This window comes from Podarcis muralis, chromosome 10 (assembly GCF_964188315.1).
Source record: "Podarcis muralis chromosome 10, rPodMur119.hap1.1, whole genome shotgun sequence".
In the NCBI taxonomy this organism is placed as follows: domain Eukaryota; kingdom Metazoa; phylum Chordata; class Lepidosauria; order Squamata; family Lacertidae; genus Podarcis; species Podarcis muralis.
In genome coordinates this window covers 1,625,040-1,651,527 of record NC_135664.1, presented here as the reverse complement: position 1 = coordinate 1,651,527, position 26,488 = coordinate 1,625,040, and the positions used below count along the sequence as shown (strand labels likewise).

The 26,488-nt window shown below is 40.6% G+C and overlaps 1 protein-coding gene and 1 long non-coding RNA gene across 7 annotated transcripts in view; one reads left to right on the top strand and one right to left on the bottom strand.

Moving 5' to 3' along the window:
• The window catches only part of UPF2 (UPF2 regulator of nonsense mediated mRNA decay), a 54,157-nt gene extending 28,388 nt beyond the window's left edge, over positions 1 to 25,769 (top strand). For 5 of the 6 annotated variants that reach the window (XM_028745440.2, XM_077935658.1, XM_077935659.1 and 2 more), the window contains 14 exons: positions 1,734 to 1,847; positions 2,654 to 2,770; positions 4,247 to 4,432; positions 4,784 to 4,987; positions 5,485 to 5,760; positions 7,369 to 7,552; positions 10,854 to 10,993; positions 11,476 to 11,580; positions 14,257 to 14,355; positions 17,481 to 17,648; positions 18,899 to 19,040; positions 21,088 to 21,208; positions 23,050 to 23,109; positions 24,507 to 25,769. In XM_028745440.2, the coding sequence (XP_028601273.2) occupies positions 1,734 to 1,847; positions 2,654 to 2,770; positions 4,247 to 4,432; positions 4,784 to 4,987; positions 5,485 to 5,760; positions 7,369 to 7,552; positions 10,854 to 10,993; positions 11,476 to 11,580; positions 14,257 to 14,355; positions 17,481 to 17,648; positions 18,899 to 19,040; positions 21,088 to 21,208; positions 23,050 to 23,083 (1,890 nt within the window). In that variant the 3' untranslated portion in view covers positions 23,084 to 23,109; positions 24,507 to 25,769. The remainder of the gene's footprint in view (positions 1 to 1,733; positions 1,848 to 2,653; positions 2,771 to 4,246; positions 4,433 to 4,783; positions 4,988 to 5,484; positions 5,761 to 7,368; positions 7,553 to 10,853; positions 10,994 to 11,475; positions 11,581 to 14,256; positions 14,356 to 17,480; positions 17,649 to 18,898; positions 19,041 to 21,087; positions 21,209 to 23,049; positions 23,110 to 24,506) is intronic. The other variant, XM_028745441.2, reaches the window with a different exon arrangement.
• On the bottom strand, positions 18,036 to 23,154 carry LOC144329116 (uncharacterized). Its single transcript, XR_013394524.1, has 2 exons — positions 22,390 to 23,154; positions 18,036 to 19,151 (listed from the first exon to the last, which is right to left on the bottom strand). It is a non-coding gene; the product is annotated as an uncharacterized LOC144329116 (long non-coding RNA).
• Positions 25,770 to 26,488: the final 719 nt, after the last annotated feature.

The window sequence follows — 26,488 nt, the reverse complement described above, 5'->3', positions numbered from 1 at the left end:
TTGTTGTAAATCACTGTGATATATATTTATGATACAGTGATATATGTGTATATATTAGATATAGATATATGTGAGATTTCCATGAGGCAGTGTTTTTTACCTGTGGTCTGGAAACCTCCAGAGGTTCTCAGGAGCTCAGTGAAAATGCTACAGAGTTCTATGATGCGTGCACTGTATGCAGAAAATGCAACCTATCTGCTAGTTTAAATCTGGAAGTTTAAAATAGAAAAACCAGTTGCCTTTACAGCAGTTCATGTAACTGCAGTCCTCCGCTTCCAGCAAAGAGCTTCATTGGACCACGTCAACAAAGGAGATATGCAGCAGTTGCATTTCTAATCTGAAATATTCTCACGTATCCTCTCATGTGATACCCCAAAAGTATGACACCTCAAACTGGTACTAAAAAAAGAGAGATTTTGTTGAACAATGAATTCTTAGAAAACTCCAAGGATGATATATTTGAACAATTTAATAACATAAAAGTGTTGATGAATACAGAATGCTAAATCAAATCAATAAATGCCTCTGCTCTTGCGTGCGTGGTTTTGTAATTGTGCATTTTTGTATATCATAAAGCAGTCATTCTTCAAAAATACCCCCACCCCAAATAAGCAGGTATGTAATAAAAATATAATTTGGCCAGAGAGAGTCATCTTTAATTTTTAGTGATTCACCTGGCCACTTCACTATAAGTTAAGAACTAACTTAAGAAATTAAAAGTCTTGAGAATGTTATTACTGTTATAAAGAGTACCAATATGATGGTAACTACTGATTAAATCTGCAGGCCAATCTTATAAAGATATTTGTCGCATTAACTTTTAGTACTAATGTGACTATTGGCTGGGACTCGGAGTACCAGGACCATCTCCTGGTGGTGCTTATTACCTATTTAAACAGCAAACTCCTGTGCCATATCTCAATCTGCTTTTGAAAGTCCACTTGATTTCTACTTAGCATAGAGAGCTACTGCTAATGAAGCCCAATACTCCTGGGACATGTGAAACTCGATGTATACTTCTTTGGATTCTGGCCATTGTGTTTCAATATCCCACCAATAAATTGGATTTAAAATTGGTTATTTTATGCAATCTTTTACCTGTTCATGAACAAAGAGGCAGGACTATTTGGGCCTCAGCAGTCCTGCATGCATCGAATCTGGCACCATGAGGAAAATCTTGAGAATGTCATCTGTCACTCAGAAACATTTGGGAAGAATGGAGGAGCATAATTCCATAGTTCCTGATGCAAATATATCCACATATCATTTGTTTGCCATCATTGTGAATTTTGAACCCATGTTTTTAGAAATGTCCAAACATTATTTATAGGACTCTTTCTTTGATTGTAATTCAGTTAACTCATTGAAATCCTCCAGAAAAAGAACTGAATATTTTAGCCATATCCCTGAAAATATTATACTGATTTTATTATTTGCATCCTAAATACATCCAGTGTCAATTTTTATACCAAAAAACACTGTTTTAATTTTATTTTTTAAAAACTGCCTTAACTGAAGTAATAAAGCCAGATTTCAATTTAACAATTAAGGCTATTCTCAAACCATTCTTCTGCTTCTCCTTGTACTGCACTCCCCCAGCCCCTTGTTGCACTCTGGCGAGTGTGCGTGCATGCACATGAACAATCAAATAGACAGCTGCATATCTGTTGTGGGCAATAACATATTAATTCGTTGCATACTAAAAGTAAATCTTCCTGTATTCCTATGTTTAGGTGAGAAAGAAGGACCAGATCAACATTGAAACAAAGAATAAAACTGTGCGATTCATTGGTGAACTTACTAAGTTTAAAATGTTCTCCAAAAGTGACACTCTGCATTGCTTAAAGGTTGGTGCTCATGTACATTGAGGATCAGTTCACATCCCCTTTTTCTTTTATTTTCCTGGCATACTCAGAGGTTCTCTATACAAAGCTTGTGTCGCAATATACTTTTTATAATGGCAGAGGGAATAATTGGGTGTGATCGACAGTGGGTGTGGTTGTATTACCATTCAGTGTATATTATCATTTAATGTATATTTTTAAGAATTGGAATTCCATCACTATAGATAAGATGTGATGAAGCTGTGCTGCCACTTTAAGAATTTCACATTTTACTTTAGCCCCAAACAAGGTTGATTTTGAGCCCACTCTGAATACTCTGATAAATTAGAATCATAGAATCATAGAGTTGGAATAGACCACAAGGGCCATCGAGTCCAACCCCCTGCCAAGCAGGAAACACCATCAGAGCACTCCTGACATATGGTTGTCAAGCCTCTGCTTAAAGACCTCCAAAGAAGGAGACTCCACCACACTCCTTGGCAGCAAATTCCACTGTCGAACAGCTCTTACTGTCAGGAAGTTCTTCCTAATGTTTAGGTGGAATCTTCTTTCTTGTAGTTTGGATCCATTGCTCCGTGTCCGCTTCTCTGGAGCAGCAGAAAACAACCTTTCTCCCTCCTCTATGTGGCATCCTTTTATATATTTGAACATGGCTATCACCCCTTAACCTCCTCTTCTCCAGGCTAAACATGCCCAGCTCAGTATGAAATTAGTATGAAAGGCATTCTAGATGTATTAGTAAATTTAAATGTAAATGTATTAGTATGAATTAGTATGAAAGGCATTCTAAATGTAATTTATTTCCACAGATGCTCTTGTCTGACTTCTCTCATCACCATATTGAAATGGCATGTACATTGTTGGAGACTTGTGGTCGATTCCTGTTCAGATCACCAGAATCTCATTTGAGAACTAGTGTCCTTTTGGTAAGAATAATTTTTTTAGAGAGCTGTTTTTAAAACATAAACATAACAGCCTGCTGGGTGAGGCCAATGGCCCATCTAGTCCAGTCTCCTGTTCTTACTAAGTGGGCTAAGCACATGCAGTCCCTGAGCACGAGAGCACTCTCCCTCCTGCAGTTTCCAGCAGCTGGTGTCCAGAAGTATTGCTGCTTCTGAGCATAGCCATCGTAGCTAGTAGCCAAGTTTGTGGCCATCACTGCCTCCTGTGGGAGCAAGTTCTATAGTTAAGCCCTGTGCTGTGTGAACAAGCACTTTCTTTTAGCTGTTCTGAATCTTCCAACATTCAGCTTCATTGAATTTGTGAGAGGGAGAACAATGTTTTCTGTCCGTGCCATGCAAAAATTTATAAACTTCCATCATGTCACCTCTTATTCGTCTTTTCTCTAATCTAAAAAGTCCCCAAACACTTCTGCCTTTCCTCAAGTTGTTCTTTGACAACTCTTTCAAAGCCATAGTTACAATAAAATGTTCTAAGATATGATTCTAATGCTTAGCAGGTGGTGGGCCAGTTCCTGTGGCAGAAGAAACGCTTCCCTACCCAGTGTAACACATTTTATTTTATGCAGTCTGTCCTTGGGGGCAAAGTCACACAAATCAGCTTTCTCCTCCTACAAGTCTCTGCCTGGAACATCCACATATATTACAGGATAAGGGTTTGTGTAGGGGTCGGCAACCTAAGGCCCATGGGCTGGAAGCAGCCCACGGAGGGGTCGGCAACCTAAGGCCCATGGGCCGGAAGCAGCCCCTGAGCCGCCCCTGAACCGAGTTGCCCGCTCAAGCGAGTCCCCGCTCGCTGTGATAAATGGGGACTCTCTTCCATGGCTCCGGAAATTGCTTCTGCGCATGCCCAGACACTGGAAATCGCGTCTTCATAGGTCCGCGGCGCCGGAAATCGCTTGTGCACAGGTGTGATTTTTTTCGGGCATCTGGGCATGCGCAGAAGTGATTTCCGGTGTCGTGCTGTGCCAGTCTGGCCCACAGAGGATCTCCGCGGGAGTGATCCAGCCCATGCCCGGTAAGCCTTGCCGACCCCTGGGTTTGTGGGTTGAGATTTGTGGCAGTTGCTTACTGACAGTGAGAATTGGCTCCCCCTTTGGTAGCCATCTGAACTGGCGCAAGAACTTCAGCGGAGAATTATATGCTTAGCTATCAGCAGCCTTGGTGGGCAGAAAGCACAAGGAGCAAGGATATGTGTCTTACCTTCCTACATTATCAAATTATAGTTAAAAATATAGGGCTGCACATTCAGCAATAGTTGTTAGAGGTGCAATGTAGGAAAGCTAAGTAGATTTTAGCTTGTGAGCCAGATAATATTTCACAGTATGATTTTCTTGGTAGAAAATAGGTTTTGGCTTTTGCTTTAGCTAGAAGAACAAAACAGATGGTTCTTATGAAAACTTAGTATGTCTGCACAGGGTGATTATTTCTCTTTGTTTCCAGGAACAAATGATGCGAAAGAAACAAGCAATGCACCTGGATGCACGCTATGTCACCATGGTGGAAAATGCCTACTACTACTGCAATCCTCCTCCCGCTGAGAAAACAGTGAAAAAGAAACGCCCTCCTCTCCAGGAGTATATTCGGAAGCTTCTTTATAAGGATCTCTCCAAAGTCACTACTGAGAAGGTGCGTTCTCTTCAATCTTGGTGGGTTTCCCCAAAAACCATTATCCAGGAATAGAATAATGGAATTTTATCCTAGAATAACTTCTAAAGCATGAAATCTAAAGTACATAGGATTTTAAATTCAAATTTTCCTGTTTTAATTTTTTTTAAATGAATGAGATTATGTCGACTCTGAGTGTGTGTGTGTGTGTGTGTTAAGATAACAGGTCACAATGAACTATGGGTATCCCAAAGTCCTTTTTTCTTTGGGGGAGGGGGAGTAATTTTACTTAGTAGTCAACATATATGTATGTAAAGCATCCAACTTTGTTTTTTTTCTTTTTGAGTTAAGTTTCTTTAAAATCTTGTTCAGGTCCTGAGACAGATGCGCAAATTGCCCTGGCATGACCCTGAAGTGAAAGACTATGTTATATGTTGTATGATCAACATCTGGAATGTGAAATACAATAGTATTCACTGTGTAGCCAACCTTTTAGCAGGACTGGTACTTTACCAAGAGGATGTTGGAATTCATGTTGTGGATGGTGTCCTAGAGGATATTCGGCTAGGAATGGAGGTAAAAAACTTTTAGGTTTTTCTATGTGAAATAGAACATAGTACAAAACATTTAAAAAGAAGTTTAGAAATTATGTATGTTAACTTTTTTATAAACATTTGAGGCCCAAGGTTGAGGAAGGATGCACTAAGTAAAAAAGCACGGTAGGAGTTGACATGGTTGTTTTATAGCATCGTTGTCCTTGACATAAATGGCTAGACTGGATTGGTAGTTCTTAGGACAAGTTTTCATTGGTTAACTGATAAAGTGAGATGCATGTGAGATACTGAGGGATGGAGAGGCCTGGATCAAAATTCTCTAATCTGCATGTTTACACTGCACTTCACTTAATTATGCTAATTTATCATGAACAGTAGTGCAGGCAGCCACACTGTTGCCTACATCTTTACAGCTTTTGCTTAATCATAGTACATTATGAGGCCTCTGCAGGGTATTGAACTTCATCTAGTGTTTAAGAAGTGTATGTTAACATGTCAGTGGTATTTTGTTTGCTGAAGGTTAATCAGCCAAAATTTAACCAGCGGAGGATCAGCAGTGCCAAGTTCCTGGGTGAACTGTACAATTACAGAATGGTAGAGTCGGCAGTCATATTTCGAACTCTGTACTCCTTTACATCATTTGGTGTGAATTCAGATGGTACATCTAGCCCACTTGATCCTCCAGAACATCTTTTCCGAATTCGACTGGTGTGTACCATCCTTGACACTTGTGGGCAATACTTTGACAGAGGATCTAGCAAACGGAAACTTGACTGCTTCTTGGTGTATTTCCAGGTAGGAACAAGCCTCATCTTTCCCTGTGACCAAATTTGTCCCTTACATATTACTTATTTATTATTTTATTTGAAGTAGGCATACCCCTCACAAAGTAACATGTAGAAATGCGAGTACTATTAAGATGTATTTGGATGGTCACCAGAAGAATGTTATTTATTAAATTTGTTAGGTGCTTTATCTTGCCCAGGGCAACTTAAAGCGACTTACAACCAACCAAACAGACAGCAACAACATAGATACATTAAAGCCAAGAAGAAAAAGAAATATATTAAAGACATATCATCCACAAGGTCACAGATAATTACAGACCAAAGGCCTAGCTATAGAGGAAAGTTTTTGCCTGGTGCCTAAAGCCTTATAATAATGTTGCTAGGCAAGCCTCCCTTCCACAATCGGGAGCCACTGCAGAAAAGGCCTGTTCTTGCGTTGCCACTCTCTGGACTCCTTGTTGAGGGAGATACTTGAAGAAGGGTCTCAAATGATGATTGGAAGGTCTGGGTTGGTCCACATGTGGAGAGGTATCCTTGAAGTCTTGCAGTCCTGAACCATTTTAGGCTTTATAGGTCAAAGCCAGCACTTAGAATCGGGCCCAGAAACTAATAGGCAGCCAGTGCAGGCAAGCCAGGATTGGCATTGTATGCTCAAACCATATTTCTCCAGTGAGCAACCTTGCCACTGAATTCTGCACCAGCTGAAGCTTCTGAACCGTCTTCAGAGGCAGCCCTATGTATAATGCATAGACAAGAGAAGTTAGACTGTTCCTGTCCAGATAGGAGCGCAGTTGGGTAACCAGCCAAAGTGAGAGTTGCAGAATAAAAAAGTTGAATGAAAAGGGTAGAAAGGAGTTAAACTATCAGGAGGAAAATAAAATTGTGTTAAATCTGACCGACACTAGGTGGTATTTATGCCACATTTGTTCAGCAGTGCAAATTAGGTGAAGAAGGCATGATTGAAGAGTAATCCCATGTTGAAAGGTGAAGAATTATAGGGACAAAACAAAAGCAATGAGAGAGAGAAGAGAAGTTAATAAAACAATTAAATGAAGAAGAAACTGTAGTATCAACAGTGCATTCAGTCAATAGTTGGCAAAGTAAAACTGATCTCAAAAACACTGTAAAATGTTATTGAAATGGGAAACAAAAGATGAATTGGTTAAATCAGCAACAATACACTGGGCTAAAGATTTTGGTCATAATATTGATATGACTCCATGGGAACTACTGTGGAGAGTGAATATGAAATATACAGCCTGTTTTACTTTAAAGGAAAATTACATGAAAATTATATGCAGGTGGCATTTAATGCCAAATAAATTGGTAAAGATGTTTAAGACTATGTCAAATAAATGCTGGAAGTGTAAAAATAATGAAGGGACGTTTCTTCATATGTGGCGGACATGTGAAAAAGCTAAAGGCTTTTGGGAAACTATACATAATAAAATGAAAAAGATATTTAAGCTGGTTATTCCCCCCAAAGCCTGAAGTTTTTCTCCTAGGGATAATTTAGCCTTGTTCCTTGTTTTAGCTTTGTATGTTAAGATCCGAATTTCACTAGACTAATTCTAGTCGTTGCCTATCTGTTTTGCAATTATCTGTGTCTTTCCAGAGGTATGTTTGGTGGAAGAAAAGCCTGGATGTTTGGACAAAAGATCACCCATTCCCTATAGACATTGACTATATGATCAGTGATACATTAGAATTACTGAGACCAAAGATAAAACTGTGCAATTCCCTGGAAGAATCTGTTAGGCAGGTACAAGAACTGGAAAGGGAATTCTTAATCAAACTAGGTAAGAATGCTACATCAAGAATGAAAGGAACTGAAATCATTGTTGTCTGTTTCTGCATTTTTTGGCTATATAGTACAGTACTTTCTGTAACTTGAATAAATTTTTAGGATAAGTGAGTATGTACTTGACTCATTCTAGAATTTTGAAATATGTTATGAGGACTGTAGCAACATACAGTGAGGATGGGGATGCAGGCTGGTCTGTGAATCTGTTCCTGGTATAAATTAGTATTTACAGTGGTACCTCGGGTTACAGACGCTTCAGGTTACAGACTCCTCTAACCCAGAAATAGTACCACAGGTTAAGAACTTTGCTTCAGGATGAGAACAGAAATTGTGCAGCGGCAGCAGGAGGCCCCATTAGCTAAAGTGGTACCTCAGGTTTAGAACAGTTTCAGGTTAAGAACAGACCTCCAGAATGAATTCAGTTCTTAACCTGAGGTACCACTGTACCGTCATTTGCATGGTCTGACCTGTGTGTTGTGCTACTTCTAATGTGCAGAGATCTTTTGTTCCTTTATGTTTTCTTTAAGAGTGGTGCGCCCGCTCTTAAAGAAAACATCATTAGATCCCTTAGATCTATCCAATTACCGCCCGGTTTTGAATCTTCCATTCCTGGGTAAGGTGATTGAGAGAGCGGTTGCTGAACAGCTTGGTAGGTTTCTGGATGAAACATCGGCTCTGGATCCATTCCAGTCCGGCTTCCGCGATGGTCATGGGACCGAGATGGCTCTGGTCGCCCTAACAGATGATCTCCACAGGCAGCTGGATCGAGGCGGGTCGGGGCTGCTGATTCTTCTAGACCTGTCAGCAGCCTTCGACATGGTCGATCACGAACTCCTGGACCACCGCCTTGCCGACGTGGGGATTCAGGGCACAGTCCTTCAATGGCTGCGCTCGTTTCTCTCTGGTCGGGGACAGAGGGTGGCGCTTGGGGGGGAATTGTCATCGCGCCACTCCTTCGTGTGTGGAGTGCCTCAGGGTGTGATACTCTCCCCAATGCTTTTTAACATCTTTATGCGCCCCCTCGCCCAGCTTGTCCGGAGTTTTGGGCTGGGCTGCCATCAGTATGCCGATGACACCCAACTCTATTTGTTGATGGATGGCTATCCTGACTCGGCCCCAGACACACTGACCAGATGTCTGGAAGCTGTGGCTGGATGGTTACGTGGGAGCCGGTTGAAGTTAAATCCTTTGAAGACAGAGGTCCTGTGGCTGGGACGGGACGATATGGGATTGAGGGGGCAACTCCCATCTCTTGCGGGGGTGCAATTAGTGCCAGCACCGTCCGTTAAGAGTTTGGGTGTAATCTTCGACAGCTCCCTCTCCATGGAGGCGCAGATTGCAGCTATAACAAAGGTGGCATTTTTTCATCTCCGCCAAGCTAAGCAGTTGGCTCCTTACCTCTCTCGCCCTGACCTAGCCACTGTGATCCACGCGACGGTCACCTCCAGACTGGATTATTGTAACTCGCTCTACGTGGGGCTGCCCTTGAGACTGACCCAGAAACTCCAGCGGGTGCAGAATGCTGCAGCGAGACTCCTTACGAGGTCTTCGCTGCGAGATCACATTCACCTGGCGAGATCACATTCACCTGCTGCACTGGCTCCCGGTGGAGTACAGGATCAGGTTTAAGGTGCTGGTTTTAACCTTTAAAGCCCTATACGGCCTAGGACCCTCGTACCTACGGGACCGCCTCTCCTGGTATGCCCCACAGAGGAACCTACGGTCTGCAAATAAAAACATCCTGAAGGTCCCAGGCCTCAGAGAGGTTAGGCTGGCCTCAACTAGAGCCAGGGCTTTCTCGGCTGCGGCTCCAATCTGGTGGAATGCTCTGTCACAAGAGACTAGGGCCCTGCGGGACTTGACATCTTTCCGCAGGGCCTGCAAGACAGAGTTGTTCCACCAGGCCTTTGGTCAGGGCGCAGCCTGACTCCCTCCTCTGGCAACCTGCACAGAATTTTGCTTAACGGTTGCCATTAATTTGATTTTAATTAATTTTTATAATGAAATGTTTTTAGAATGTTGGATTATTTGATTGTTGGATTATTTGATTGTTGTTAGCCGCCCTGAGCCCGGCTTCGGCTGGGGAGGGCAGGATATAAATAAAATTTATTATTATTATTATTATTTCCCAGAAGGATTAAGTTCTCTGTAGAATCAGAATGTAACATAAATAATAACCTTGTAGATTGATAAAAACTACATTTAGCAAGAAACCGGAATAATTTTTACTAGGAATGGTTTCAGATAATATTCCCAAAAACAAAACTAGGCTATTTATGTACGCAACGTCAGCAGCAAGGGTTATAGTGGCAAAACACTGGAAAGATAAAAATACACCCACTAAAGAGGAATGGGTAGTCAAATTGTGCGAGTACTTGGAGCTCGTGAAGCTGACAGATGCAATAGGAGATAAACCTAAAAAATTGGTGAAAGAAGAATGGGAATGTTTCAATAATCATTTAGGGGACAAGGGCTCAGCAAGAAAGATCTGGCTATGTTTAGAATGATGCCGCATAGAGAAATGCTCCCTGATACCAAGATGAGGGATTCCTTTGGAATGCAGATAGAGAGAATTGATAAGAATAATGATCTGTTGTGAGCTTGACGGAAGTGTACAATAAATGAGCTTTCCTGCTTTGGCTCATCTTCCTTTTTCTTTTCCCCCCTTCTATTTTTCTTTTTTCTTTTCTTTTATCTTTCCCATAGTTGCCTATGTTCTGTATCATGTACTTCGATATTTTTTGTAGTCTTTTTTAGTTTTTTTTCATTACTATTAAGGAATTTTCCTTTGTAATTTTGGTTGTCAATATTTATATGTACCTGTTTAAAGCAAAACAAAAGTTAAAAAAAAAGAAAAGGAAAAAAATAACCTTGCATTTAATATCAACTCTCACAACCCCTTTTTCTGTTAGATAATTGCGTAATTCCTTTGATGCATACCACATTTTGATCACATGCTTAGTGCTGGCAAAAAAAAATATAAAAAGCAAGTAAAAATCAAGTAACAAAAGCCATTATTATTGTGGTTCTCTGTTAAAAAATTAGGGTAAGCATCTATCAAAATAAAATAGTAATGTTGGTTGATGGGACAGTAAAATGTCCTGAGAATTGTTCGTAAACTTAGCTTGACCCTTTGCATGTATCTCTTAAGTAAAACTGCAGTCCTGACCTTAGTTACTTGGGAGTGAATAGCCACTGGTTTCAGTAGTCCTTACAAGTACATGTGTGTTGGATCTCAGACACGGTCAGAATTCTTTCTAATGCCACTCATTAATAATTCTTATTTCCTTTCTTAGGCCTTGTGAATGACAAGGACTCTAAAGAGTCAATTACTGAGGGAGAGAACCTTGAGGAAGATGAGGAGGAGGAAGAAGGTGGAGTCGAGATAGAAGAGCAATCTGGAAATGAAAGTGAAATAAATGAGCCAGAGGAGGAGGTATTCTTTTTCCACCATTAATTTACTAAGCTACAATTTGAGGGGCTGGGCTGTGTAACTGTTGCCAATCATAATGAGTAATTACCAGTTGAGGCTCCAAATATCAAAGATGGAGGTAACCTGGTAGTTATTGTGCTCAAGGTCCTTCCACTGCCGCCGATAAGTATGATTTTATTATGGGAACTGCAAAGTTGTGTTCTGTTTGCCGGACCCACTTGGAGTCTCTTGGAGCTCTGGTCATTTATTAAGTAGGGTAGAAGCGGGGTAAATGAGTTTCTGAACTTGAATGAACATATGCATGCCATGCACAGTGCAACTGGTTCTGAGTGAGCTTCACTCACCATCAACAGGCTAAGCAGAACTGAAATGACCATGGAGGAGAGATTTCTGAGACAGTGTAAATTTAAGTGTGTGTATATGTTAATCAGTTTCATTAAAACATGGTTTATGATTATGCATTAAAACTCCAGTAAACATTTCAGGAGGGCTCTGATAATGACGACGAAGAGGGAGAAGAGGAGGAAGAAGAAAATACTGATTATCTCACAGACTCTAATAAGGAAAATGAAACTGATGAAGAAAATACTGTATGTATTGCTGTACTATTTATTTCTTTAAAACATTTCTTATAAACATTCATTAGAAGGTCAGTTAGTGGTCTCAATCCACAGCAAGCCACATAAGTACTGTAGGCTTGATATTAATGACCAGCAAATGCCTGGATGAACAAAACAAATAAGTCTTTAAAAAAAAGGTAAAGGTACCCCTGCCCGTACGGGCCAGTCTTGACAGACTCTAGGGTTGTGCGCCCATCTCACTTAAGAGGCTGGGAGCCAGCGCTGTCTGAAGACACTTCCGGGTCACGTGGCCAGCGTGACAAGCTGCATCTGGCGAGCCAGCGCAGCACACGGAACGCCGTTTACCTTCCCACTGGTAAGCGGTCCCTATTTATCTACTTGCACCCGGGGGTGCTTTCGAACTGCTAGGTTGGCAGGCGCTGGGACCGAGCAACGGGAGCGCACCCCGCCACGGGGATTCGAACCGCTGACCTTTCGATCGGCAAGCCCTAGGCGCTGAGGCTTTTACCCACAGCGCCACCTGCGTCCCTAAATAAGTCTTTAGCAAGCACCAAAGCATCCAAGTTGGTGCTTGCCATATTCCAAAAGCTGAGTTCCACAACAGAAAACACCCTCCCCCAGATTACCGCAAGATGAATTTCAGCAGACTGACTCATCTGAAGGTCTCTATGAACAGCTACATCTATTGAGAGAAGGCTTTCTCTCAGATAACCTAGTCCTAAGTTGTTAAGACAACAACCACCACCACCACCACCTTAAACTTGGCCAGGTGGATTGGCAGCCACTTCAGTTCTTCTTGAAATGGGTACCAACCTCCCCACTTCATCCTACATTCTGGAGCGGATTCCAACTTTAAGATGAAACTCGCATACCAAAAGCACTGTGCACGCTGACTTCAAGTGTGGCTCGTGCCGCACCACACATCATGGTTGACTGTTTCAGCAGTATTACATGGACAAGAGTCCACAAGCCCAAGCAAAACATTGGACGTGAACTCTTTCCCCCTCTGTTCTCTTACTCTTGTGCTGCCAGGAAAAGGACTTCCATTGAATTTAGTGTTCATTCAAAAAATCTTGCTGAGCATTACATAGAACCAGGAGTTCTGCTTTAAAACGATGGTTGGTTACTAAACGAGTCTATTTCAAATCATGGGTTATGAAGCTGGCTTTTTAAACCACTGTTTGTTGTAAGCCAAGATCCCTGGCTCTTAGGGAAGCTGAGATTCTTTACAGGTAGGTAGCTGTGTTGGTTTGCCGTAGTTGAAACAAAATAAAAAAAATTCTTCCAGTAGCACCTTAGAAACCAACTAAGTTTGTTATTGGTATGAGCTTTCGTGTGCATGCACACTTCTTCAGGCATCACACGAAAGCTCATACCAATATGGTCTCTAAGGTGCTGCTGGAATAATTTCTTTATTCTGAGATTCTTTGCAAGTGAATCTAAACTTGGCAGAACCCCTGTGCACCACAGTGCAGAGAAGAACTCAAGCACATGTCAAACAGGTGCATGCAAACTTAGTGCATGCAAACCAGGCCATTAAGTACGTAGGTGTTAATATTAATTAGTTTACTTTGGATTATCAATTCACACAAATTCATATGAATATCAAGTTACGAAGATGTAACTGATGTTTGGCTCTAGACTGGATTTATCAGAAACCTACAGAATGCCTACCGTAGAAGTCTTGTGTTATGGAAGAGCATTGTTGTTGTTGTTGTTTAGTTGTGTCCAACTCTTCGTGACCCCATGGACCAGAGCATTAATGAAAACAAATAGTACCTCATAGAATTGGTCACATTACCCTGCAACGAAATTTACTGTTGTATTGCCAGCTGTTGTATTGGCAACATCTATGCATAGGATCTGAAGCTAAGACTATATGAGAACAAATACATAGTGCAGCTCCTTTATTTGTAATTTAAAAGAAGGGGCAGCTAAAGGAAACTTACAATTGTGCTTCAACTAACTCAACTTCCTGTATTAGAAACTAATCTGCAAAGTAGCCTTGTTTTCTGAGAGATACAAGTGGTGTCCCTTTTATAAAGCAAGCATATTTCCTCCCCTATCTGAAGCCAAGTGTGTGTTGTGGAGAAAGCCCAATATGAAACCTACGTAACTAAAAGTAAGAATTTAGCATTAAACCTAATAGTTAGAACTAGAAAGCCTTAATTATAGTGTGAGCTTGTAATTGTACTAATTCCCTCTGACCGGTAGTTGGAATGATTTTAAGACTGTTGACCCGTCCAAAAGCCCTGCTCCCTTGTCTTTCATTTAGCCTGAGTGAGAGAGGCCCATACTCCAGCCACCTTCTTATTTTTGCCACCTATCCAACTCTTCAGGTGGCTTGGTTCCAAAGAATACAGCCAGCTGCATGGAGCAGTAAGGAGTTAATGGAGCACGTGCACTTAAGTACATGCCTGAGCTGCATTACATACAAATCCCAAAGCATTAAAACATGGACTATTTTCTACTTCTCTGTACAAAAGGTACAGAGGAAAACATTTTGTCCTAATGACTGAAATTATCCCACATTTTTATTTTAAAATTTTGTATGGCCATTGGGGGCCAGATCTTGCTTCACAGGCAAGATTCAGCCTGTTGGCCAACCCTAATTGAGGGATAACTTATGCACATTAATCTAGAGAACATAATAATGTTGTTTCCCTGCCCTCCCTTATTTAACAGGAAGTCATGATTAAAGGTGGTGGACTTAAGCGTGTCCCATGTGCTGAAGATGAAGACTTCATTCAGGCATTGGACAAAATGATGCTTGAAAATTTACAGGTATTAATGGGATTTTTAATCAGTCACTCATATGTCTTACTCTTATTGGTATCCATTACACACAATGACATTTTGCATGGAGGGATTATTTTACAATTCTTCCTTGTACATCAAGCCCCCCACTCCCCAACCCGGCTTGTGTGCTTATCTTCTCTGATGTGGCTGCAAAGAGGAATTCAGAAGCTCGCAAACGTTAATTCTGGTTTGTTTGAAACAAGCTAAATTTGAAACCATTCGTGCCATAATATGGACATAACTGTTAAATCAGCTGAGAGAAAACAAAGTATTTTACTTTGGGGGACCCATTTCACTATGCTATTGGTTGTACTTCTGGCATAGAGCTATGACCATAGCACAGGGGCAACTCCCTGAAGAATGCACCTGCTTACAACATTCATGCAAATCATGGGTATATCTCCTTTAAAAATGTAGTGTGTGAAGCAAAAAATGGGAGCCCCCAAAACTCAGCTGGAAACAAAGCAAAAACAGCAGCAGGCCTTTTGGTCCTTGCTGTTCCTTTTTCATGGTATTCTAAAATCAGTTTAAAAATTCATAGTTAAAGAGCTGAATAATATACTGTATAGAAAAGATAAACAATAAATGCTGTATTTAAAGATAATTACAAACTGGAAAAGGGGAGCAGTTTATTTCCCACATTCAGAACAAATTTGGGAGAATAAAATTTACATTTTTCAGACATTGATGTATTAGAAAGCTTTGACATAAAAGTTAATCAGAACTCCAGCTCTAAATATATATATATATATATGTACCCAGGTTTTTTTTAATATAAAAATGTACATATGCATGCTAAATTATGTACATATAGAATATCAAAAATTAAACTTTTTTTACTTAGAACAGTAATTCAAAGTTTCTCTCCTATTTTTATGCTATACCAAACAACTGAGATATCCACCTACCATTCCTTTTTTAATTTTTTTGGTTTGTTTGTGTTTCTGATACATTTCAATACAAACATCAAGAATAATACATGAAAAACCTCAAAAATAAAAAAAGCAGAAATTTAAAAATAGCAGAAAAACAGAAAACAATCATTTACAGACTTCCCTTCATCTTCTTCCATGGTTCCTTTTGTCTTCTCCTTGTGTTTTCTTGGCTCCCTCATTCTATCTCAACTCCTCACATTAATCTAGTTATTGCTTACACTCCTGAGAATATTGCCATCCTGCTACTTTTTCATATAATCAATAAAAAATATCCAGTCCTCCTTATATCTTTTATCATTTTGATTTCTTATTCCAGTGGTCATCCCTGCTAGCTCCGCATATTCCAACAGTTTCTTCTTGGTACCTGATCTGTTTTTCATTTTTGTGCTGTTAACACACATGCGGCAGTTGTCACATACAGAAACAGGTTTCTCTCTGTTTGAACAACTTCTGTTGTAATTAATCCAGCAGAGGACACCTTCACCCCAGTATGGCTCCCTTTGTCACATACACAGCCCAACAAGACAACAAGAAGAGCCCACCGACAGCATTCGAATCAGCCTGGCTTTCTTGCCCCAACAAGCCCTCCTGCCCCTCTCACAAAGGCAAACAAACCCCATCGCAGCCAGCCACAGACAACCAGTCATACCTCGGGCCCCCAACTCCTCTCACTACCAAGAAACGTAACAAGCAAATAGAAAGAGAACCTATCTAGTTGACGCTGACATGAAACCCCATGCGTACACTGCAAAAAATATAAATTTCACCCCCTTCTTGACCTTATACTGTAACTCAACACTAATGTCTCGTAACAATTGTAGCTGATCTGTAGAAAAGACTGTACAACTTGAAGAAAGAGACAAGGCATGTACTTTTGTAAACCAAGAAAATCTTTTTAAAAAAAAAAAAAGGAAAAAAAGAAATGCTTCTGGGTTTTTAGAAAATGCTTTTTTGGACATTTTTTAACGTTCATTATAAATCATTTCCCAGTAATTTTTAATTATACTGCATGACCACCACACATAGTAGAATGTTCCTTCTGCTACCTTACATTTCCGGCAGTTACCCTTTATTGATTTTGACACTTTTGCTGGTCTGTTTGGTGTTAAATACTTCATGAAGGAAAACTTCATGAAGGTGATCCATACTCTTTCAATTTGTATTCCTCCCCAGTGACAGTCAGCAAATCTCTATATGTGCTCCAGTTTGTCTGTGTATTAATTTTTTCCTTGTGAGGGCTTCTATTGGTGGCAACCACATCAGTGTTTTCCTTTCTAATAAGTTTTTTATATTTTTCCGATATCCTATACAAGTGTTTTCTAATCATGTGGTTTGAGAAACTCTTATATAGCTTAGCCTTCCTATACCGCAAGCATGCATGCCACCTAAATTTTAGGTCATGCCCTTCCAGATCCAATAAGTAATTATTATTTAATAAAATCCATTATTTTAACCAACATAAACATGATGCATCAAAATATAATTGTAAGTCTGGAAGGGAAAAGCCACCTCTCTTCTTAGTATCAATCAGGGCCTTATGTTTTATCCTGGGCTTCAGATGTCATTAACTGTAGGTACTGTCTGAAACAGGAATAGCATCTTTGGGAGTATATTCATTTTTATAACCGAAATTTTAGCCAACAATGACAATTGCATTCTACTCCAAATTTCCAGATCTTTCTTGATTTCTTTCCAAACCTTTACATAGTTATCATTAATAATATTATGATTGATTGTCATTAACCATATCCCCAAGTACTTCACTTTTTTTCACTCTTCAAACCACTGACTCTTTCTAAACCCTTCATAAGTTGACTATCCAGGTTTTTAACTATAATTTTTGTTTTATCTTTGTTCAGTTTAAAACCTGTCAATTTACCAAACTCCATAATTCCTTCCAGTACTGCCGGCACACTTTCTAGTGGGTTTTCTAATGTTAAAACCACATTGTCGGCATATGCCTTTAATTTATAATTTTGCTGACCCACCTACCATTTCTAATTCCAAACATTTGAACCTGGAAGTAATGCTGAAAGGCCTAGATTCTCATTATGACTTATAGGAGCCTTAAAAGCCACCTGGTGGTGTGTGAGGCAGCTCTGGAATTAACTTGTTTTTCTAAATTAAAGAATGGTATCCTAGTTTTGTTGTTACCTCCGTTTCTTGCCTTTTCAGCAAAGGAGTGGGGAATCGGTGAAAGTGCATCAGTTAGATGTTGCAATTCCCTTGCATCTCAAGAGCCAGCTCAAGAAGGGTCCACCACTGGGTGGCGGGGAAGGAGAGTCTGAATCTGGAGACACCATGCCTTTTGTCATGTTAACTCGAAAAGGCAACAAGCAACAGGTGAGGCTTTGTGTACAAGGGAGTTATTTTTGCCTTTTTCAATTTTAACTTCATTCATAATTTTTGTCATCCTGTATACTTCACTGACTGCTGCCTTGGGAAGTGTGGCTCAGTGACACTACTACATTTGTTATGGAAAGGTGCTGCCTAGTTGTCATCACCTCCTTTTGAAACTGGTTTGTTTTTGGAGGGCAGATAGGAATGCCAGCTGTGGCTCTCACATGTCTTAGTCAGACTATCACAAGGGACTGAAGCGTCAAATGGACTTTCTGCTTGCCTTCCTTCCTTTGGAAGAACTTAAAAAAAAAATACCATTAATCCTTTCCCATCTCATAAATATGGGCCTAAAGCAAGAAACTACTTCTAAAAAATACACAGAGAGTGGTATATGTTTGAATATTTTTTATCTATCTGTGATTCATGAAAATGGTGAAACTGCTGTTAAAATAGAATAATGTATTCCCAGAATATTTTCACTTTTAAAGGATTTCACTTAGCTTAATTATATTACAGCCATTATAGCACAGCAGTAGTCGCATGTTAGACTGGATCAAGAGCTGATGTTAACATGGAAGCTGAAACCAAAAACTATGAATCATGAAGCATCTACTTCAAATCTTTCCTCTCCTGGGGGCGCCACTCTCTCTCCTGGGCCATCCACCTGCAATATGGGAATCGTAATGATCTACCTTGCAGGATAGTTGTAAGGAATGGAACAAATGAATGTATGTGAAAGGCGCTGAGTGCATTCTGAAGCTCTGTGTGAATGATTGGCATGATAATATACGAAATACTTTAAAGTAGCAAAGTTCTGTAGCTAATGGCACATTTCTTTCCTAAGTATTCACCTTTTTCACTTTAGAAGTTCTGTTCTGTTGAAATCTGTAGGATTAGCTCAGTGTTTTGTCATCTTTAACCTGACTGACATTCCACTGTCCATTCAAAACCCACTTCTGGAAATAGTTTGGACTTACAGAGTTGCAAGTATTGGTGCAAATAAAAACCAGCAACATTTGTGCACTTTTCTTCCATCTAGAACATGTTGAGTCATACATTTGTTCCTTTCATTGAGCTTACATATAAGACACCACAGAAAATAAATTGTACAAAAAATCTTCCCCATAACTATACAACGGTACAATAAAAAACTACAATAAGTTTAAAAATGCAGCCAGAATAAAAATCTAATGCAATATGCAAGCAATAAAAGAATAAGCACAAGTTCTCAGAGGTGTCTTGTCTGTCTTCAGTTTAAGATCCTAAATGTGCCAATGTCGTCTCAATTGGCTGCAAATCACTGGAATCAACAACAAGCTGAGCAAGAGGAGAGGATGAGAATGAAAAAATTGACATTGGATATCAATGAACGGCAGGAACAAGAGGACTATCAAGGTATGAGTTACCCTTCCAAAGGGCCTTTGTATAGATGAGGTTATTGCTGAGGTTCAACCTTCTACCACATAGGACCATTTGACTGATTTTGTGTGGGCCTGCTCCAAATTCCTGCAAAGGAATTGACAAATCATTTATTCTCTTGACTACCAAATTAAAGAAAAACATATTAAACAAAATTAAAAGATTCAATCTTCCAAATAAATGTCAGTTAAATAGACATTTGTCATCATTTGAAGTGGCTTTTTCACCCAGCCTGTAGGGCTGGTTGCCTGGATAAGGAATCATAGGTGAAAACCTTCCATCAAGCATAGTGGAAACATGGTTTGCTCATTTACCGTATTTTTCGCTCGATAACGCGCACCTGACCATAACACGCACATAGTTTTTAGAGGAGGAAAACAAGGGGGAAAAATTCTGAATGAAACAGTGGATGTATCATTTTTGTGCTTCATGCTGTGGCCACAGACATGTGATTTGACGGTGAGTTTGGGGTAGCCCAATGCAAAAATCCTGAGAATCCATGTGGATCTGGGCTTTGTAACCATGTTTTTGCACCATTGCAGCCCCAGGCAACAATGGGTGCGTGATTTTTTTGGTGCAGGCTGTAGCCATGGATATGCTATGTGATCTGATGTTGAATTTGGGGTGACCCAATGCAAAGATCCTGATGATCCATGTGGATCCGTGCTTTGTAACGACGTTTTAAGTGGGGAGGGAAGGAAAAACATAGAAGGGACAAGGAGCACCGAGAGGGGTGTGCGGAGAAGCAGCTGGCTAAGAATGCAGGAGAGGGGTTTTACCGGAGGGAGGAAAGGAAGGCAAAAGTTCCCCCACCCACCCACCCACCCAAGCCAGCCAGCTCTCTCTCTCTCTCTCTCTCTCTCTCTCTCTCTCTCTCTCTCCCCCACCCGCATGTTGCCTGCGAGTCTCTAGACGCAGCAGCAGCACCGGAGCACGGAGAGGAATTACGGTAGAAGGAAGGACGCTCTGCTTTCCCCTCTGCTTGCCTGGAGGGGAGGGGTTTTCTCTGCTCTTTGTTCCGTTTGAGTAAACACAGTAACGAAACAGAAGAGGGTGGGCAGTAAGACCCTGAGGCAGAATGCAGGAAAGCAACAGCTTTCTCTCTCGGGACTCGAACGCGCATGTGTGGCTGCCTGCAATCAGTTTACCACACCGAGAATGAAGATAAACTGGTAAAATAAGGGGGCTGGGTTAAAGCTAAAGGGAAAACCTCAAAGATCCCTCAAGAACAAGGCAGGGGTTCAGGACTCCCAAAGCCAAGCTGCAGCCTTAGAAGGGAAAAATGGGGCTTTCGGAGGTGGTTTTTACTGCCCCGCTGCTTCCAATTTTTTAAAAGGCAGACTGCAGGAGAAGATGCAGCAGTCAGTCACTCTCTCACTCCCTCCAAGCACCCACGCTAGCGAACAAACACACAGGCAACCACACACTCACAAAGCACCCACACTAGCAAACACACAGTCACGCTGCACACACAATCAAGCGATCAGAGTGGCCAAACCTCCTAGCAAACACTTCCCTGGCTTCTGCTGATCGCAACAAAGACGACCCTCGAAGAAAATGTGTGATGCACTCGGGCCAGTCGGCTCCAGGGACCACACATTCGCTCAATAACACGCATGGACATTTCCCCTTACTTTTTAGGAGAAAAAAATCTGTGTGTTATAGAGGGAAAAATACGGTAATAACCAATCAGTTACTGTGGTTTCTGACTGGCAGAAAAAAATATTGGTAAATAATGTGCACATAAAAAACATCTTAAATGCCAGTGTTTTGCCTTTACAAATGTATTTTGTCAAAAATAGGAAAATTGTGAAAAATGTGTTTTATTTATTGTTCATGTGTTTCAGGTGTGTCACAGTCTAACTCTTTCACAAAAGAACATTTCCCAGGATTCTTCCATTGAAAGATTAAAAAAATGAGAGCCATCCCTGAAACTCCTTTGAATTTGCAATGTAGCTATACCCTCTGTTGCCTTCTTTACTTTTAATATTTATATCTATATATGTGTATATTTAATATGCAGAGATGATGCAATCCTTGGCTCAGCGGCCAGCTCCAGCAAATACCAACAGGGAACGGCGGCCTCGTTATCAGCATCCAAAGGGAGCACCTAATGCCGATCTAATCTTTAAAACTGGTGGAAGGTAGGTATTCTAGAAACAGGATGATTATTGCATTGTTTTCAACTTCTTGCAGCTTTCACTATTTCAAACATAAAAAACCCTTAGGATAGAAGTGATAATATCCTAATTCTTTCAGGGGTTAAGTGCTTCATGTCTCTGCTTAGAATTCTTGGGTTGACAGGACCACCGCCTTGTTATCATTGGTTACAGCTAGCTACATTCTAAATAGATTATATACCTCTGTAACTAACACTACTCCTTATAAGTTGCTTCATGCTGTAAAACCCAAGTTGGGACATTTGCGTGTGTTTGGATGTAAATGTTTTGTGCATGTTCAAGCAGAGACATGCAGGAAACTCTTCAAGGGGGTTAGAATGTACATTTCCTGGTTATGATTCTCAAACAAAAGCGTATATAGACTGTGGGTCTCTAAAAAGCAAAAATGTAATAGTGAGTAGAGATTTCATTTTTCATGAGCGCAAGTACAAAGTAGACAAAATACTTCTGAAGTGTGTCTTCCTTCAAGTCAGAGATTATCTCAAAGTGAGACACAGAAACAAACTGAAAAATCAAACAGGCGGTTAAGAGACAAACAGCAATGAGTGAAGAAACTTTTCAGGATAGAGAAACTGATGTTAAGGTAGAATCTGAAACAGTGAGTACTCCTATTTTAAGATGTTCTGAAAGAGGAAGGAGAGCACCTGTACATTATCAGAGTGAATTTCAAAATTATCAGACTACACATAAAGCAGTGATGGCCAAACTCAACCCTCCAGCTGTTTTGGGACTACAATTCCCATCATCCCTGACCATTGGTCCTGTTAGCTAGGGATGATGGAAGTTGTAGTCCAGAAACAGCTGTAGGGCCAAGTTTGGCCATCACTGACATAAAGCAATGAAAGTAGCTTATGAACCAGAATGTTTTGAAAAAATTGATGATATGGAACCAAAATTAGCAAAGTGTTGGTTTAATGCTATGTCAGAGGTAATGGAAGCAATGCATAAAAATGAAACTTGAGAACTTGTACCTTTACCTGAAGGGAGAAAACTCATCAGTTCCAAATGGGTGTTTACAGTGCCCAAATCTACCCTGAACATTTATGCTACCCAGGTGTCTGATTCTGGCAGACAGGCAGTCCTAACCTCAGCTGATGGATAGGGAGTCAGAGGACATTGTTGTTAAACTTATTCAAGATACCCACCAAAATGGAAATCCAGTTCTTTTTTTCTATCTTTTTATTTCAGTTTGTCTGTGTTGTTGCTGTTGGTGGTGGAACTGAAATGGTGACTTATCCAATGACATTTGAACTGGGAGCTTCCTGGTTTTCACACTTAGCCTTGGCAGCAGCACGCACCATTTACCGCTTTCTGTTCACTTCAATTCTTTCTCTTGAATTGGTCCCTTTGCCCAGCAATTCCTGTCCAGAGGAGCAGCAATAGCTGTTACAGGGCTCAATTCAGGTCTCTGTATTGGGGGGAGAAATGAAATCACATTAATGTCTCCAAAAATACGCAATGTCTGTTTTACTTCATGATCATAATTGTGAATCCATTGCCTAACCATAGTCATTATCTATGGTGTAACAGAGCAGTTGCAGTGTAAAATTACAGTGGGGAGGGGGATTTGGAAATTAAAATTAACCTTTGTGCCTATTCTATTTCCCACTTACAAAAAAGGTACTACTTTGAGCCTCAAAAAAGATGAAATAGGATAACTTTAAGTTGCTTTGGTAGCCTCTTGGCTGAAGAGCAGGGTATAAAATGCTTTAACTAAATAAGTATATTGCAGAAGAATGCAGTTCATAAAGAAACTAGAGCACTTCTCAATTTCATGATCATTCCTATTTTTTTAATATGATCAGGCGAGAGAGAGGGAACAGACAGCGCCGAAGCTGAGATTAGTCACGGAAACAGAAAGAAAAGTGAGTTTTGGGGGAGGAGGGTTCCAGGTATAGGTCCAGTTCCCATGTCAGATTAAACCATTTAATGTGAAAGAGCAGCATGTTGGTGCACACTGCTCAAAAGTTCCTGCTGCATATCTACCCTGCTCCTGCCATGCCATGAATGCAACAAGCCAGTGTGGCCCATTGTTTTGTCTGAACCTAGGGTTGTGGTTTATTTCCTCCAACCAACCATGAACAGTAACCACAGTTAGTTTGCGGGGGGTGGGGGGAACCAACCACAAGTCCAGATTTGAACAACATGACTGGCTAGACTTGGCCTTGCTTGACTGATAGCTTACCAGGAGCAAGGGGCATGTGCTGTAGGAGGTTTTGAGCAGCATGCACTAGCATGTTTCTTGTTGACATTAAACCATTGCACTACGGTTTAATGTGCCATAGAGTATAAAAGGTTACTCTAGTAGTCAACGTGGCATTTTAAGGTAAGGGATACAGGCAGAGAGGCTACAGTAGACCACACAAGACACCAAAAATAATCAGTTCACCCAAATATACCTTTTTCAAAATATGTCTGTGTAGGTTTGAACTTCATATTTGAAAGATCAGATCCTATTCAGCTTTGAATGTTAGATATACTTGCAGGAAAAAATGTGACTTGGGAACAACAGCATCTAAGCCTTGGATTCTAATGGTGGAAGTCAACTTCCAGCTGTTCCTTCTATACAAGCATTGCAGCTTGTCAGATGAAATTCTCCCCCCTCCTGCCTAGGTATGCTGTTCTGAGGGAGCTCCCAACCCCATGTCAGTTTCAGGAGGAGGGAGCTCTTGTGCAGGACTTCCACTGATGGGACTGGTTAGCTGACTCCTGTCCTAAGGACTGAATCAGCGAACTGAGGGTTAGGGTTGATTTTATACATGGCACACTAACACAGTTTTGTTCTGTTATTTAAAAAAAATGGGACTGCAAAAAAAACCAAAAAAACAAAAACAAAACAAAGACCCATGGAGGGCTGGTCAAATCCAGCTCCCCACCTCTGACATAGATTGTGGAGTGCTGAGGAAGAATAATTGTCAGGTTGCACATGCCTAAGAATGTTTTTAGATCCCGGTCCTTGAAGAACCTTGCAGTAAAACCTCATTATTGTAGTCAGTTCTGAGACTACACTGTAAAATAAATAAATAATAAATAAATCTACTGCACTGAGAAGCTGTATTCTGCCCCATGTATAAATTATGCAGATTTGCAACATTTATCCTGTTTCTTTCAGTCATGGGGGTAATCACAGAGTCCTGGAGAGAGAAGCTCCAGCCTGACCACTTGAAATTTTATTGAGCTCCCCTTCTGGGCGTCTGATATTTTCACCAGAAGTTCTTTGTTGTTGATATGCATTTCCTTTGTCTTTTCTCTTCTTTGTTAGGAGACGTTGATCGAGCAGCAAGCGTCATTTCATTAGGCCCTGTATCTCCAATGTTGTGGATTAGTGGAGTCCTCCAGCAATTAAACGAGAGCAGCGGACACATCTGAGCATGTCGGTCTAGAGAGTTCAGAATCGAAAATCTGGGACAGGCTGGAGCCATAGAGCAGATACACCAGCCTCCACTAAAAACAGAAAAAGCGGAAGCTCCCAGTCACAGCCTACCAAACAAACAAAAAGCATCTTGTTATGGAACCATGTGAGGATTAATCTTCTCATGAGAATGGAAGCAAATAAATGAGATGGTTAACTTTACCAGTGAGCAGTTCAGTTACAACAAAGCGCAACTTAAATAAGATGGATTACGCTGGAATGGAGACGGTCTTGATGGCAAAGTATGGGGGAAAGCAAACCTAATAGGAGTGGCATTTTCTCTGAATTGGGCATGGCATGTCAGGAGAATATTTATCTGGGGCTCCAGTCTGCATTAGAGAAGTGGTAGAGCAAGAGGTAATTATCGTAGAGTAAACCCCAACATGCAGGGTAAAATAGACAGCACCTGATTTACCAAAACACCAGATATTCCACGAGAAAGAGGATTTTGTTTCAAGGGGGAAACCCTTTCTCTGCATGTGTTGCGGGAGGGGGAAAGTGATGAAGGGAGCAGATCCAGGGAAGTGGGATGGTCTACTGAAGGTCAGAGTGGATGGGAAGGTAAGAGAGCATTGATCCAAAGTTGCTTCAAACAGCCTGATGCCAGCCTAAGAAAGGATCTAGAGGAGCTCGTTAAAGCATCATTGAAAACCAAAATGTGCCAGTCAGCATGACAGACAGATGCCGACAAGTGGAGTTGAACGTTCTGTTGACTTTCATGGGTTGATAAGCCTCTGTGTCTATATTTTAAAACACAAGGAAAAATTAGCTGGCAACAAGTAGAATTTTTATTTTTCTAAATGGAAATGAGGTTTCTGGGTCAGTTTCTGACAATCTTGTTTGTTAGTATAGTTCTGGGGATTTTTTTGTTTGTTTGCTTTCACGTAGGTCTAGTACATTCAGTTAAAGAGCACATCTGTATGCTAAAAATTCTGAACTATTTTAAAATTCTTTTTACCTCTGTTGAGTTCTGCATGTAGAATTTAAAACGAAACTTGTACAACTTGTTACATTTCACACTTGCGTACACACAGTCAGAGATGCCGCCCGATCTTCACCAGCTTCAGAAAACTGATCTTTGCCGATGCTGCAATAAAGTGTTGTAATTTAGAATTGGGGTGGTGTTTTTTGTCTTTGTGTCCCGTTTTATGACTGGTGCTTTAGTATCTGGTTCATCGTTGAAAGATTTTTACAGGAAATTGATGTGCATCTCCGTTCCCTTAAACGTGAAAAGCCAGCTAGCAGCTGGAGATTTCTGGATTCCCTCCTTCTGCACAATTCCCATCTTAGGGGTTTGGGTATAGTTCTATCTTTTCTAGATGGTACATAGGACCATTAATATGGATTAATGCCCCAAATTCTGCTGCTGGAGAGCTGTCTTTATCTTAAAACATAGCAGAACCTCTTGGGTAAGTTTTGCAATTAATAGTTTCTGCCCCTGCTTGAATTTACTTTGCCCTGTATTTTGATTCCTGATGCTACTTTCTTTGCTGAAACTGATTCGGCTGTTTAACAATGAGAGGAAGCCTGTGTGCTGCTCATGCACTGACCTCTATGTTTGAATTCAGAGAACCTCATGAAACCATTGACTCAAAGGTACAAGGTTGTATTTCTCAATTTAGGAAATTTTCCTGAAAGTGTTGTGTGGTAGCATTGGCTGGAACTGAAGATGTTCCAATCACTTAGAAGCTTAGAAATAGCAAATCCAAGTGTGGGAATTCTCAAAACCTGACCATATATTGTTCTGTGGGGTTTAAGCCATGTGTTCAGTTAGTGTTCTGTGAGACTTAAAAGAATAGGAGGAGGTGTATCTCTGTGGCTGGAACCACAAA